At 43.4% G+C, this 13,074-nt stretch overlaps 1 protein-coding gene across 15 annotated transcripts in view; it reads left to right on the forward strand.

Annotated features, from left to right (window-relative positions):
• EPHA5 (EPH receptor A5) overlaps positions 1–13,074 on the forward strand; it is a 257,107-nt gene that overhangs the window by 220,490 nt on the left and 23,543 nt on the right. For all 15 annotated transcript variants that reach the window (XM_075929255.2, XM_075929256.2, XM_075929258.2 and 12 more), the window contains 5 exons: positions 1,689–1,814; positions 4,552–4,737; positions 8,510–8,571; positions 9,595–9,804; positions 10,700–10,849. In XM_075929255.2, coding sequence (XP_075785370.2) covers positions 1,689–1,814; positions 4,552–4,737; positions 8,510–8,571; positions 9,595–9,804; positions 10,700–10,849 — 734 coding nt within the window. The remainder of the gene's footprint in view (positions 1–1,688; positions 1,815–4,551; positions 4,738–8,509; positions 8,572–9,594; positions 9,805–10,699; positions 10,850–13,074) is intronic.

The raw sequence follows: 13,074 nt of genomic DNA on the forward strand, positions 1-13,074 counted from the left end.
CAACAGAAGGTTGATTTTCCTTTTTGGTCATTTGAGTTCTCTATAGTTTCCACAGCAGAGTGTTGTTGCACTTGTAAGACTTCTAAAAACATGTTCAACACCTTGTTCCTCTCAGATTTTGGAAGTCACTTCAGGTTCTTAAATCATGAGTTGAGTGCTGTAGGTATCATTAAAAATTTCACAAGTACCTTCTTTGCATTTTGTCAAATCTGCAGTGAAAGTGTTCTTAAAACAAACAACATATGCGAGGTTATCATCTTAGCATGAAATATATGGCAGAAAATGGGTAAAACAGTATGACACATACCATTTCCCCCCAAAGAATTCAGGCATACATTTAAATAAGGCATAATTTTTTTTAACAAGCATCGTCAGCATGGAAGAATGTCCTCTGAAATGGTGTCAGAAACATCAAGGGGCAGATGAATGTTTAGGGGCATGTAATTATCTTTCAATGCTGGCTACAAAAGTGCCATGTGAACATCTGTTCTCGCTTTCAAGGGACACTGTAAATAAGAAGCAGGCAGCATTATCTCCTGTAAATGTAAACCAACTTATTTCTCTTAACAAATGGCTGAACAAGAAGTAAGACTGACTAGACTTATAGACACTGAAGTTTTACATTGTTTTAATTCTGACTGCAGTTATGTAACACAAAAATCTACCTTTGCAAGTTGCACTTTTCTGATAAAGAGATTTCACTACAGTACTTGTATGAGCTGAACTGAAAACATATTTTTGTTTATAATTTTACAGTGCAAATATTTGTAGTCCAAATGATAAGATGAAATGAACACTGTATACTTTGTATTCTGTGTTGTAATTGAAATAAATATTTTTGAAAATGTAGAATTTCCAAAATGCTTACTAAATGTCAGTTGTAATTTATTTATTAAAATTGCATTTAATCCTGATTAGTTTAGTAAATTACAATTAATTTTTTTAGTTAATCACATGAGTTACCTGATATTAATTAACAACCCTAATTTGTTAGTCATTATTCTGTAAATCTAGGGTCAGATTTTACAAAACTTTTGTAAAGTGCTGGGGTAAGGACAGATGAAAGATGCTGCTATGTAAGAACCTAAGTGTTTGTCTAAAGAATTTTTACCTTTTCCGTGCTAGAGTGAATTCATATCTCACTCAGTGCTGTTTAATGCAGACAGCAGGACGCCAATCAATTCAAGGACTGCATTGTGAACCTCTTACTCAACCTGATGAGTAGTTTCTCCGCAGTAGCTTTAATGCTTCTCAAAGCAAACTTACAATAATAGTAACAATAATTTTTGTGAAAGTGCCTTTCCCCTCCTGAGTCCCAGGGAAAAAGCTTATTAATGATATTTTATTATTATTATTATTATTCGTTTGGAGTGCAACCCTGAAGATGTGTTATGTCACAAACATGTGATCGGGGCAGGTTTTAATTCATGATCATTCTATTTGAGGAAAGTTATGTATCATATTTTTCATACATAATACAAACCATGTAACATTTTTCAGCAGTACTTACCTGCATTGTATTTCAGGATACAAAGTATTAACAAAGTGTTCAGCTATTCATTTTTCCCTGAAGATAGGTTCCCTTCGACATATTCTCCAGTGTGAGTGAAGTTAGCACAAGAAACAAGCTTCATATTATGCTCACCCCTCACTACGTGTGTCATTGACATTTTCATTTATGTTTACAGTTAAATTGCCAGGAGTGAAGACTTACATTGACCCGCATACCTATGAAGACCCCAATCAAGCCGTCCATGAATTTGCCAAGGAAATTGAAGCGTCTTGCATAACTATTGAAAGAGTTATCGGCGCTGGTATGGAGATATGTTTAGTCTTCCAGTTGGTTATCATGAGGAGCTTATTGCTTTGCTGTTCAAAATCACAGAACAGGCCAGCCTAATATTTGTATTGTGTATGCCAGCAATAGGCGACCTAGGCGAGTGAGTGGGTTGCATGAGTGTCCTTCCTTCATCTCAGTGGGCTGAGATGGTCTCCTGGAATAGAGCAGTTTTGATAATTGCCTCTCCATACCTACAATGTGGGGGCATGCCGACTGAACCCCGGCAATGCTTTGAATGCAGAGGGGGCGCATGGCTCTCACGGTTGAGTGCCCTCACATGCCCACCACTAGTGTATGCCTAGGTTGAGTGGTTACCTCAGCAAACAGTGCTTGTGAGACTACCACTGGAATACCAGGTCTAATTCTGGGATCTAGTCTTTACAAAGGTGGTTGAAAAGCTGGAAAGAGTCCAGAGAAGAACTTGAAGACTGAATTGTAGTGTGGAAAATGTACTTTCCAATGTTGTTTGCCACGTGGCTTCAGGTATATTGGTCCCAGAGACTAGATACCTGAGGTATTTTTTTTGTTTTTCATCATTGTTTACAAGCTTCAGAGGGGTAGTTGAGTTAGTCTATAACTAGAGAAACTTAAAAAAAAACCCAGCAAATAGTCTTGCAGCACCTTAAAGACTAAGGGTATGTCTACACTTGTACCCTCTTTCGAGAGAGGGTGCAAATGCAGCTGAGTGAAATTGCAAATGAAGTGCAGATCTGAATTTCCCACGCTTCATTTGCATATTTGCATTATGGCGTTATTTCGAAAAAAGAAACACTGTCTAGACATGGTTATTTTGAAAGAAAACCCTTCTGAAATAATTGGTAAACCTCGTTGTAGGAGGAATAAGCATTATTTCAGAAGAAGGGTTTTCTTTTGAAATAACCACGTCTAGACAACCTTTCTTTCTTCGAAATAGTGCTATTTTGAAATAGCGCCATAACGCGAATATGCAATTGAAGCGTAGGAAATTCACATCCACGCTTCATTTGCAATTTCGCTCAGTTGCATTTGGATGCCTCTCTCGAAAGAGGGTGCAAGTGTAGACATACCCTAACAAAACATGTAGATGGTATCATGAGCTTTCATGGCCACAATCATCTGAAGAAGTGGGTTTTGCCCGCGAAACTCATGACAACAGCTACATGTTTTGTTAGTCTCTATGGTGCTGCAGGACTATTGGTTGTTTTTTAAGTTTATCATTTTTTATGTGAGTCTACCTGAGGGCACAGTGACTGAAGAGACAAAGACGTTCTGTCATCCATGGGCGAACACTTTTCACGGAGCTCCGTATCTGCTATTCCAATACACATCTTCAAAGGAAACCCACACAACACCTCCATAAGACAAGTCTGGAGACATCATTTCGTAACTCTGCTAGACACCAACCACCATGGGTTTAACAAGGACACTGGCTGTATGGCTCATGACAACAAGTTGTAACACACCACACGTCTGCTACCCATAATTGTCCACTTCCCACCTGCTGTGTATAACATTTCAGCCCTCAGTGGTCCACTTCCTTTCAGGTGACCACCTCCAGCATGTTTCCCCTTATGCATAACCATCTATCCCAAGCTGTGTTTAGCTCAGACACTCTGATTCCCTTCCTCAAACCTGAAGCTCTCACTGTTATCACTCAGCTTGGGCTTTCCAACAACAGTGGTCCATTAAAAGATGTCACCTGACCTCCGCTGTCTCCTCTCTCACCTTACAATGGGGACTAAAGAAGCTCTCATTTTAACTTACCAAAGAGAGGTTTCAGAAGTGACTTGATCGTGGTGTATAATTACCTCCACAAGAAGATGAAAGCTGATGCTAGCGGCTCTTTCACTTAACAGACAAAGGCATAACTTGATCAGACGGCTGGTCATTGAAGTGAGGAAAACTCAATTTGGAAATAAGATCACTTTTTAAGTTGCTTCAGGGGGTAGCCAAGTTAGTCTGTACAGGATAAACTTAAAAAACCAACTAATAGTCCGGTAGCACTTTAAAGACTAACAAAACATGTAGATGGTATCTTGAGCTTTCGTGGTCACAGCCCACTTCTTCAGGTGACCAAAGCGTTGGATGTCCAGGACCAAAATAAATAGGGGAGAACGGAGGGGCGGGAGTGGAAGAAGGAAAAAATGGGAAAGGGGGGAACAAGAAGAGGAAGTGAGTAAAAAAATATTAAGGGGAAAGCCGAGCTGGAATGTAATAGAAAAAAAATAGTTTCTAAGTGTGAGGGTCATTCACCATTGGAAGAACTTACCTAGGAATATGGCAGGTTCTCCATCACTTGGAATCTGTAAAAGGAGGCTGGGTGTCTTTTTGAAAGCAATACTCATGATCAGCCTTAAAATTCTGGCTTTGATATCAATCTTCAGTGCATGAAATTCTACAGCTTTTCTCACGCAGGAGGTCAGATTAGCTAACTGGAGTTGTCCTTTCTTGCGTTACTATTGTGTATGTATGTTGTGCTGATTTGTCGGCAATCCTCAGTCATTGTTATTACCAGTGCTCGACAATTTAGGTAATCTATTCGCCACTGGCGAGTAGATTATAGCCCGGCACGGCGCCTCAGCGCGATCAGTGCATGCGCAGTGTGCTGAACTGCGCAGCTCGCCACGGTTTGGCGAGCTCTGGTTATACTATACCAAAAAGTCTATATGGATGCAAGGGGCTTTTCAGACGTACAATAATTATTTCCTTTTTTGGTGTTTTCTTCTCTTCAGGAGAATTTGGGGAAGTTTGCAGCGGGCGCCTGAAACTACCTGGAAAACGTGAGCTTCCGGTGGCCATAAAAACCCTCAAAGTGGGCTATACGGACAAACAACGGCGCGATTTCCTGGGGGAAGCAAGCATCATGGGACAATTTGACCATCCCAACATCATTCACTTGGAAGGAGTTGTCACAAAAAGTATGTACCAGCCTCTGTAGACTTCTGGTCCTTGATGAAGCCAATATGTCTGTGTTAGTTATAATCCCCAAGCGTTAGGGGAACTTGTTCAACTGGAGAAGGTGGCTAAACTTGTAATCTCTCACAAAACCAGTCATGAAGGGCAGGGAGGGCAGAACACCCGCCTCCAGTCCTGGCCCCGGCTCCTGACCCTGCTTCCGGAGTTCTGTTTCCGGCTGTGATTGCTATCCCCAGCTACAGCTACAGCCCTCTTACCCCTGTCTGCATCCCCACCTTCCAGAGCTGAGGGCCTTCTCCTGGCCCCAGCTCTGGGGGGCAGGGTGTATGTGGGGCAGAGGTAAGCTGTGGGGCGCAAAATAAAAAGTTTGGGATCCACTGTATTAAGGCCGTCACTGGGGTCCTTTCTGGGGATGCCTTTTCCTTGACACAGTTCCCGCAACTACTCAGAAGAGCATGGCACATTTCCCAGACATAGATTTTCAAACTGTCTCCCCTGTAATCAGACTTCAGACAAAAAGAAGCAACGTTCTCCTGCCTTACATGAAACGTCTGTTTCTCCGAGAAGAGGGAGGATCCTGGAAGAAGCAGCTCTGAGCAGTCCAGTGAAATTGCAGCTGGAAATGGATGACAGGAGAGGAATCACTTGATGAGTCCCTGTTCTGTTCACTCCTGGGACACCTGGCGTTGGCCTTTGTCGGAAGGCAAGACACTGGGGTAGATGGACCTTTGGTCTGACCCAGTAGGGCCAGTCTTATGTTCAACTGAAATGAACAAAGGGGCTTACACACCCAGAGTTCATGTGAAGTTACCAAGGGAAAAGGGACTTGGAAGGTGGAAAGCAACAGCACCTGGCAAACAGAGGCTAAGAACACCATCCCTACCCATTCTGGCTAATAAGTATTGGTTACCTCCATGAATTTATCTAGTTCTTTCCTGAACCCTGTTAAAGTCCTGGTCTTCACAACCTCCTCTGGCAAGGAGTTCCACATTGACAGTTGAAATATTTCCCTTGGGTCTGTAATTTTCTGTGTGTGTATAGAAAAAATTACCCCCTCCAAATAGATAAAGTCTGTTCAGGTCCCAAACCTCAACAATTTCAAGGACTAGCAAGGAAATTTAATTGATTTAAATTTAAAATAAAAAATAAACTTTCATTAATGTAAAAGTGTGTTTACCTTCTCTTCCAATAGTCCACCCGAAATTCTAGCCACTGAGCCCTTTCGTGAGTTAGATCTTGATCAGGCTAAAATTCTATTTGAAAAGAAAACCAAACTTTTACATGTAAGCACCAAAACCCAACAAAATCCTGGATTGTTTACATAATCAACATCCAATCACCTTGAAAATATTATGAATTCTGGATAATAAATATGGGGAGGTTTTCCCCCAAAGTGCCTAAGGGATTTAGGAACTAAAGACATAAGGGAAGTCAATGAGGGGTTTGTGACCCTGAATCCTGTAGGTGCGTAGCTAAGTCAACGGGAGTGACATTTTATCTAGCAAGGAAGGCAAAAGGGATGGTTACGGTGTTATCTGGGGACTTGGAGGACTACGTTCCATTTTGTGTTCTACCTAAGGCTTTCTGTGTGGCCTTGCGTAAGTCCCTTTGGGTATGTCTAGACTACATGCCTCTGCTGCTAGACAATATCGACCTCCCGTGGTTCGGCAAATTCTTGGATTCACCACCAGTCAGGTCCAGAGAGTGCCGGACTAGAGAGGTTCAACTTGTACCACTGTAAGGTGGTTGATGGCTGAAGTACTAAAGAGCTGGATTCTGTTCTTAGTTTTGCCACTGATCTGTCAGTGACCCCACCTCTGTTTCCTCTCCTGGGCGTAACTATTTACATTGTGAGATCTTTGCGGGAGAGACGATTTCTTACACCATGTTTCTATAGGCCTCTGCTCTCACCTAGTGCCCCAAGCTGCCACGATACTATGAATAATAAGACTGCTGCAAGTCTTTAACTCATACCACTGTAACTGAAATGCTCATTAAGAAATAAAAGAAATGCAAAGCACAGAGCTCCAGGGCCGTATCTGCACGGCGCGTGGTGGTTTGATTGATGAATACACAATTATGTTTATTTACGTAGCTTATTAAACAGTCAATTAGTCAAACAATTAACATAACCAGAATGTACAAAGTTTAAGATCAACTTAAACAGCAAAATAGGAAATTCTTTTAAGAGCACTTACCTTTATAGTCATGTTATGATACGCAGCAGTTTTAGCTGATCGTTTCTATGCGAGACATTATAATACAGTTTGGACAGAATGGATGGTTTCTCTTTTGTCTGTGCCGCGTGCTAGTTAATGAGAATTGATTTAAATAAAAAAATAATTTACATGTTCTTTATAAGATTTCATTGAATTTACACGGCCTGGAGCAAGCCACACTAATCATTACTATGTCATTGTGGCAAGCTAGCGAGAAATTAGATATAAAATCTCAGCAAAAACTATATATAATTACCATTAAAATGACTCAGGCATGAAAATTAATCAAATGGAGTTGGAAAAACATTCTTAGTCCTACCAAGAGTTGGAGGCCACAGTCTTTTTTTAACTTTTCTTGGATCATCTTTTTTCTTACTCCCTGAATGCGGCCATATTTTCAGAACACATACGTGGAAAAATCCTTCATTGTTTTGTTACCGTATTTGGTAGAGAGTGTACTCACTTGTCCACAGTGAAATGATGGCTCCAACTGCCATGCCAGCCAGATTCCTGGGCATAATGGATACATCTCTTTGTAAACATGGATCCTGATGTACCGAGTTGGCTTGTCCATCCTATGGCCTAACACGTCACGGTCCATCTACTTCAGTATATTGTCTTTAACAGTGGGCAGAACCTGGTACTTCAGAGGAAGGTACAAAAAATCAAATAAAAGACCTGTAGTAGGGAGTTATGGGATGATCTGACTCCTCTAGTTAGAGATCGGTTTACATCCAAAAGAGTTTTTATTCAAATGTAGTTGCTGTTTTAACTCTGGATATCATTGTTATCCATATAAGTGTCGAATCCTTCTTTGAATCCTGCTGAGTTCTTGGCATCAAAAACATCCTGTGGTAATGAGTTCCACAGGTTAACAAACCCCTATCTGAGGGGAATGGGCATGGCACATGCTCACCAATCCTGGTTTTGCCCAACTCATTTTTGCTTTTATCTGGAGCAGTGCTCTACCTGGGCAAAAGAGCTGGAGAAGAGTTGGGACGTGAAAGGGTAACTGGTGCCTGTTTTAGCAAGGCTTTGCGGAGGTTCTGACACCTCATGCCGTTCAACATTTTCAAGAGGGGCCATCCTGCATCCTTCTCCTGCTCTGTCTCCTTAGCTGCTCACACTGGCTGAGGAGCTTCATCCACTGCAAGGGAACCTGGGTCCCTAGTGGCATGGTGTTTGTCCCAGGCTTCAGTTTGCTCAAGGAGAAAAGAAGAAGCTGCGTTGGTGGCAATGGCCCTAGACTGGACTCATGATTCGGTTCAATTTCAAGCCCTTTTCCAGAATCCCTGTGTGACCTTATCACCTAACCTCTCTGGGACATAGTTCCCCATCTGTAATATAAGGATAATAATATTGCCTCCCCTCCCTGCCTCCATTTCCCATCTTGTCTATTAGACTGTAAGCTCTTTGGGGCAGAGACAGACTCTTACTGTATATCGGCACACATTGCAATTGGGTTCGGCATAGCTTGTTGTGCACATTAAGACTTAGAGGGGAGTGTCTTTTAGATGAATGTCAGCTAATAAATGAATGATCTTCCTTTTCTCAGGTAAGCCAGTAATGATTGTGACGGAGTACATGGAGAATGGCTCTCTTGACACATTTTTAAAGGTAAGACTCGAAAGGCTCAGACGGTTTTTCTTGGAGGATGGTTGTGTTTTCTTAGAGGGTTCTCCCCCGCTTACCCCCGCCCCAGGGAAATGCTGCAAAGTGCTGGCCCCATGGTAGTGTTCAAGGCGGGAGTGGTCTTAGCTCTCCATGAGGGCTCTGTTTCTCGACGGTGCCCAGGGCCGTGGTTCACTGCTTGGGCTCCTGGGTGCTCCCACACACCAAGAAAATACAATATCACAAAATAGAACGTGTTCTTCTCCTTGCCGTGAGGAGTTCTGCTCGGAGCAGCGCCGGCTCTCAAGCCTCCCTCTATAGAGTTGCATTTTGGCGCCAAATGGCCCTGTGGAGTAAAGATGTACAGGTATTTCTGATGGCGCTTTGTCAGCAGTGAGGATTAGGCCTCGCAGGCGAGGCTGTGTGTGATGTTTACAACCTTCGAGCGGAGGGACAGTCGTGGGGGGCTGCATACGGACATCAGCGTGTGCACTGTAAGTGGTATGTTGGGCGTTGTGAGGTACCCCTGGAAGTACTACGTTGGGCGAGTCCCTCATCTGTTGTCTCAGCCAGGGCCACCAATGGAGGTAATGGGGGCAGAGGAAAGGCGGCAGTTGCCCTGAGGCCTGGCGGTTTAAAAGGGCCTGTGGCTTTAAGCTGCCTTTTCTGTTACCATGGTAGCAGCTGTGGCCAGAGCCCTGGGCCCTTTAAATTGCTTTCAGAGCCCCGCCCTTTCCACCCATGGCCCCGCCCCTTCTGAAGGACCCACAGCTGAGTCCCTCCTCCTCCATTGCCCGGCAAGGTCTTGTCGCCGGCCCTGGTCTCAGCTCAGTTTCTAAAATCTCCAGACTATGATCCCCTTAGGACCTGCCTCTGGCCCAGAGCACCATGGTCTCATTCATTGTAAATTCCTCTATTTGCCTTCACTTGGGACTTGTTTCTGAGTCTGTCATTTGTGCACGTGTGTAATGCCGGCGTGAGGAACATAGCAAGCCGCATTTGATCTCTTCCTCTCCTGTGTCTTTGCAGAAGAACGATGGGCAATTCACAGTCATTCAGCTAGTTGGGATGTTGAGAGGCATTGCGTCGGGGATGAAGTACCTGTCCGACATGGGCTACGTGCATAGAGACCTCGCTGCCAGAAATATCCTCATCAACAGCAACTTAGTGTGCAAAGTGTCTGATTTCGGCCTGTCCCGAGTCCTCGAGGACGACCCTGAAGCAGCATACACCACAAGGGTAGGTTCTGGGGACAATGGACCGTTGAACAAAAGGACATTCTGGAGGTGTCCAAGTAGGATTTTCAGAAGAGCTCATGCTCAGGGTCGGGCCGAAGCTGGCGCAGTTGGGTGTTGAGCATTTAGAAAACGGAGCTCTACATTGTGACAAAAATAATAACAACACAAAACAAAGCAGCACACAGAAGTGGGAAGGTGTGGGGAGAGTCCGTAGGGCGGCTCGGTGCTGGACAGATTTCAGATGCCTTGTGTTTTGTAACACAAACTGCATCCAGTTCCCAGGATAGATGTAACTTGGTGAGAAACAAGGTGATGCAGCTGAGATTTTTACAACACTAGGCCAATCATCTGGTCTCCCCCTTTCTTATGTAGGCTTCTGTCCTGCAATCAACTTTGCATTCACATGGAGCCCTGTAGATTTCAGTGGCCAACCTACCTGGATGCAACTGCAGGATCGAGAGCAAAGATCTGTAAAATAAAATCCAGCCTCCTGCCCTATAATGCGCATGAGGTTCACGTTTGCCCAGAGTCTCCCAGAGACTTTTAGGTGTTTGCTCCTTCCCCATTTGCTCTCAGCGACTCATGAAAGTTCGTTGCATCGGTCGTTTGGCTTTTTTTCCCTACTTACTGGTACAATCTAGTGAAGATGTGACTCCTAAACGTGTTCCAGCATGCCAATGAAATGTAAACATCCCTACAGGTCAGCCAATTAATAGCCAGCTACAAATGCTTATGAACTGAGAGTATTTGGAGAGGGGCCTCATGCTGTGAGACTTGCCTTAAAATTCTCTGTCTCTTTCCACCATCCTACAGCAACAGAAAAAAATCTCCCTTGAGGGTCTAAGAAATGTTTCTTTTCTCTCCCCTCCCCCCTCTGATTTTTTTTTTCACACAAGGGAGGGAAGATCCCCATCAGATGGACAGCCCCAGAAGCCATCGCCTTCCGCAAATTCACCTCAGCCAGTGACGTCTGGAGCTATGGGATAGTGATGTGGGAAGTAGTGTCCTATGGGGAGAGACCCTACTGGGAGATGACCAATCAAGATGTAAGTTCTTGCCAACGCTACTGCATGACACATCTCTTGCTCTCAATGTGTCTTGGGCCTTCGGTCTGAAAGCCCCGCAAAACGATTTTGCTTTCCCCCTGAAATTTCTGTTCTTGAATCTCATTTTATGCCGTCGACATGGAATAAAAACTGGCTGGAGTGAAAACTTGGCAGGATACTGTAGTGCCACTGGTGCTGTTATCACCACAGTCCATCAGGGTTATGTTTAAAGATAAAGGTCTGCCAAAGGATTCATGTCGATAAATGGCAGAATTTCAGCTACATTTACAAACTCCAGTCAGCTAAACCTTAAGCGTTTTGTTTTCCATTTTTGTTTTGTTTAAAATTTCCTGGGAATGTATCTGAGTTTATTACAAAAATGAGTAAAAATCAGTATAAAAAAAATCAGCATTTGCAGTTTTCTGGTTAAGTATTGAGGGTAGCATTGTAGGACAGAAATAGAAGGGAAAAATAACACACAGGTAAACATATGAGCATTTAAAATAAAAACCATTGTTTGATGTACACAAAAACTGTACACAAACAGTATGTACAAATATGTATGTCTGTGCATATGCATCTTCCACTACATCACCTTACTTTAACAGCCAGCCTCACATTTACACTTAGACTAATTTTTTTAGTAACATTAAGACATCTCCCTATTATCATCTATTGGAGTTTCTTAACATAACCAGTATTTCCATGTCCTTGAATGGTTCAAAATTCAGGGGGCAAATCCATAGAATCTTGCTATTTTTTTTTAAACGAGGGGAATTTTCAATAAAAATCAGTAAAAAAGGAAAACAAAGGTCCCTAGGTATAGCTTAATCTTAGAGATCTGTCCTTATTAGTAAGGCCTCGTGTACTGTGGGCCATCAAACTAAGATATGCAACTTCAGCTGTACGAATAGTGTAGCTGAAGCTGACGTACTTAGATCTATACTTACCGTAGTATCTTCGCTGTGGTGAGTTGATGGCAGATGCTATCCCATCAACTTTGCCTGTGCTTCTGGTTCTGGTGGAGTAATGGAGTTGATAGGAGAGTGCTCAGTGGTTGATTTATTGTGTCTATATTAGACCTGATCAATCAACCCCCACTGGATCGAACTGTTCGATCCGGCAGGCAGTGTACACATGCCTTAAGGGCTTGCTTCCTTGAGTGAATGGGTGGAACTCTTCACCTAGATTCTCTTCCTGGCTCTGCCACTGATCTTGAGCATCATCCTCATCCCTCTTTCCCCTCCGATGCTTTGTCTTGCCTGCTTTTAAGAGCTTGCAGGCTAAAGAAGGATGGTCTCTCGTCATACATAGGTACAGTGGTTAGCACCACAGGGCCTTACACACTTAGCTAGGGCTGTAGGTACTAGTGACATGGTAACCTCTGTGGAGTTGGCACTGCCTTTGTGCTTTGTGTCCCCAACACCCAGCACCATCCTAGGAACTCTGCACAGGAGTGAACACCGTATGCAGGCCAGGCAGCGGGTGAGGTCCTCAGGTAATGCCTTATTGGCTTTGCCGATGCTGTACTGATTTAATCCAGTATATAGTCAACAGAGGGGGTGGGGTAGTATTCAGTGAAGATAAAAACAATTAAATGAAACGGGATATGGTGCAATTAATCCATTTGATGAATAGACAGATTATGCGTCTAATTTGCATTGGGAAAATAAATGATTTTATATTAAGAAGCGGTAGCAGCAGGTTTGCTGTGTGCTGCTTTCTTCCTTGGCCTCAGTAAGTTACTTAAAAATAAGCAGTGCGCCCTGCCTCAATCTCTCCACTCCCTCCCGCCTGCAGGTTGGACCACGCAGGGTTTCTGCATCCGTAATAGCTTGCAGTCCCATTATTAACGGCTGGAGGGTAATGCGCAGACACAACGGGGGCCTTTCACGACATTTCCAAGCGGCTCTTAACCTCATCTTTTCCAAAGTGCTCTGGACCCCCAAGTAGAGGCAGATTTTCAGATGAACTCGGCTTCCATTTAGGTATTTAGCTAAAGGAAATGGGTTGTCAAGATTGGCCTGCCCCCAACATGATCCTCAAAAGGAGCTGCTGGTGGCTGAGTTCTTTTAAAAATTTGGCCAGGTCACTTAAGTGCCTGAGAGCTGAGCTTTGTGTGAAAATCTGGCCTTACAAGATTCCCACCATGGTCTTGTTTGGGTAGGGACTGGCCACTTCACTGCTAGACTATTCCTCATGACTCTACTTCCTTAGGATCTGGG

The sequence above is a fragment of the Pelodiscus sinensis genome, chromosome 4 (assembly GCF_052426305.1).
Source record: "Pelodiscus sinensis isolate ZL-2025 chromosome 4, ASM5242630v1, whole genome shotgun sequence".
NCBI classification, from domain to species: Eukaryota; Metazoa; Chordata; order Testudines; family Trionychidae; genus Pelodiscus; species Pelodiscus sinensis.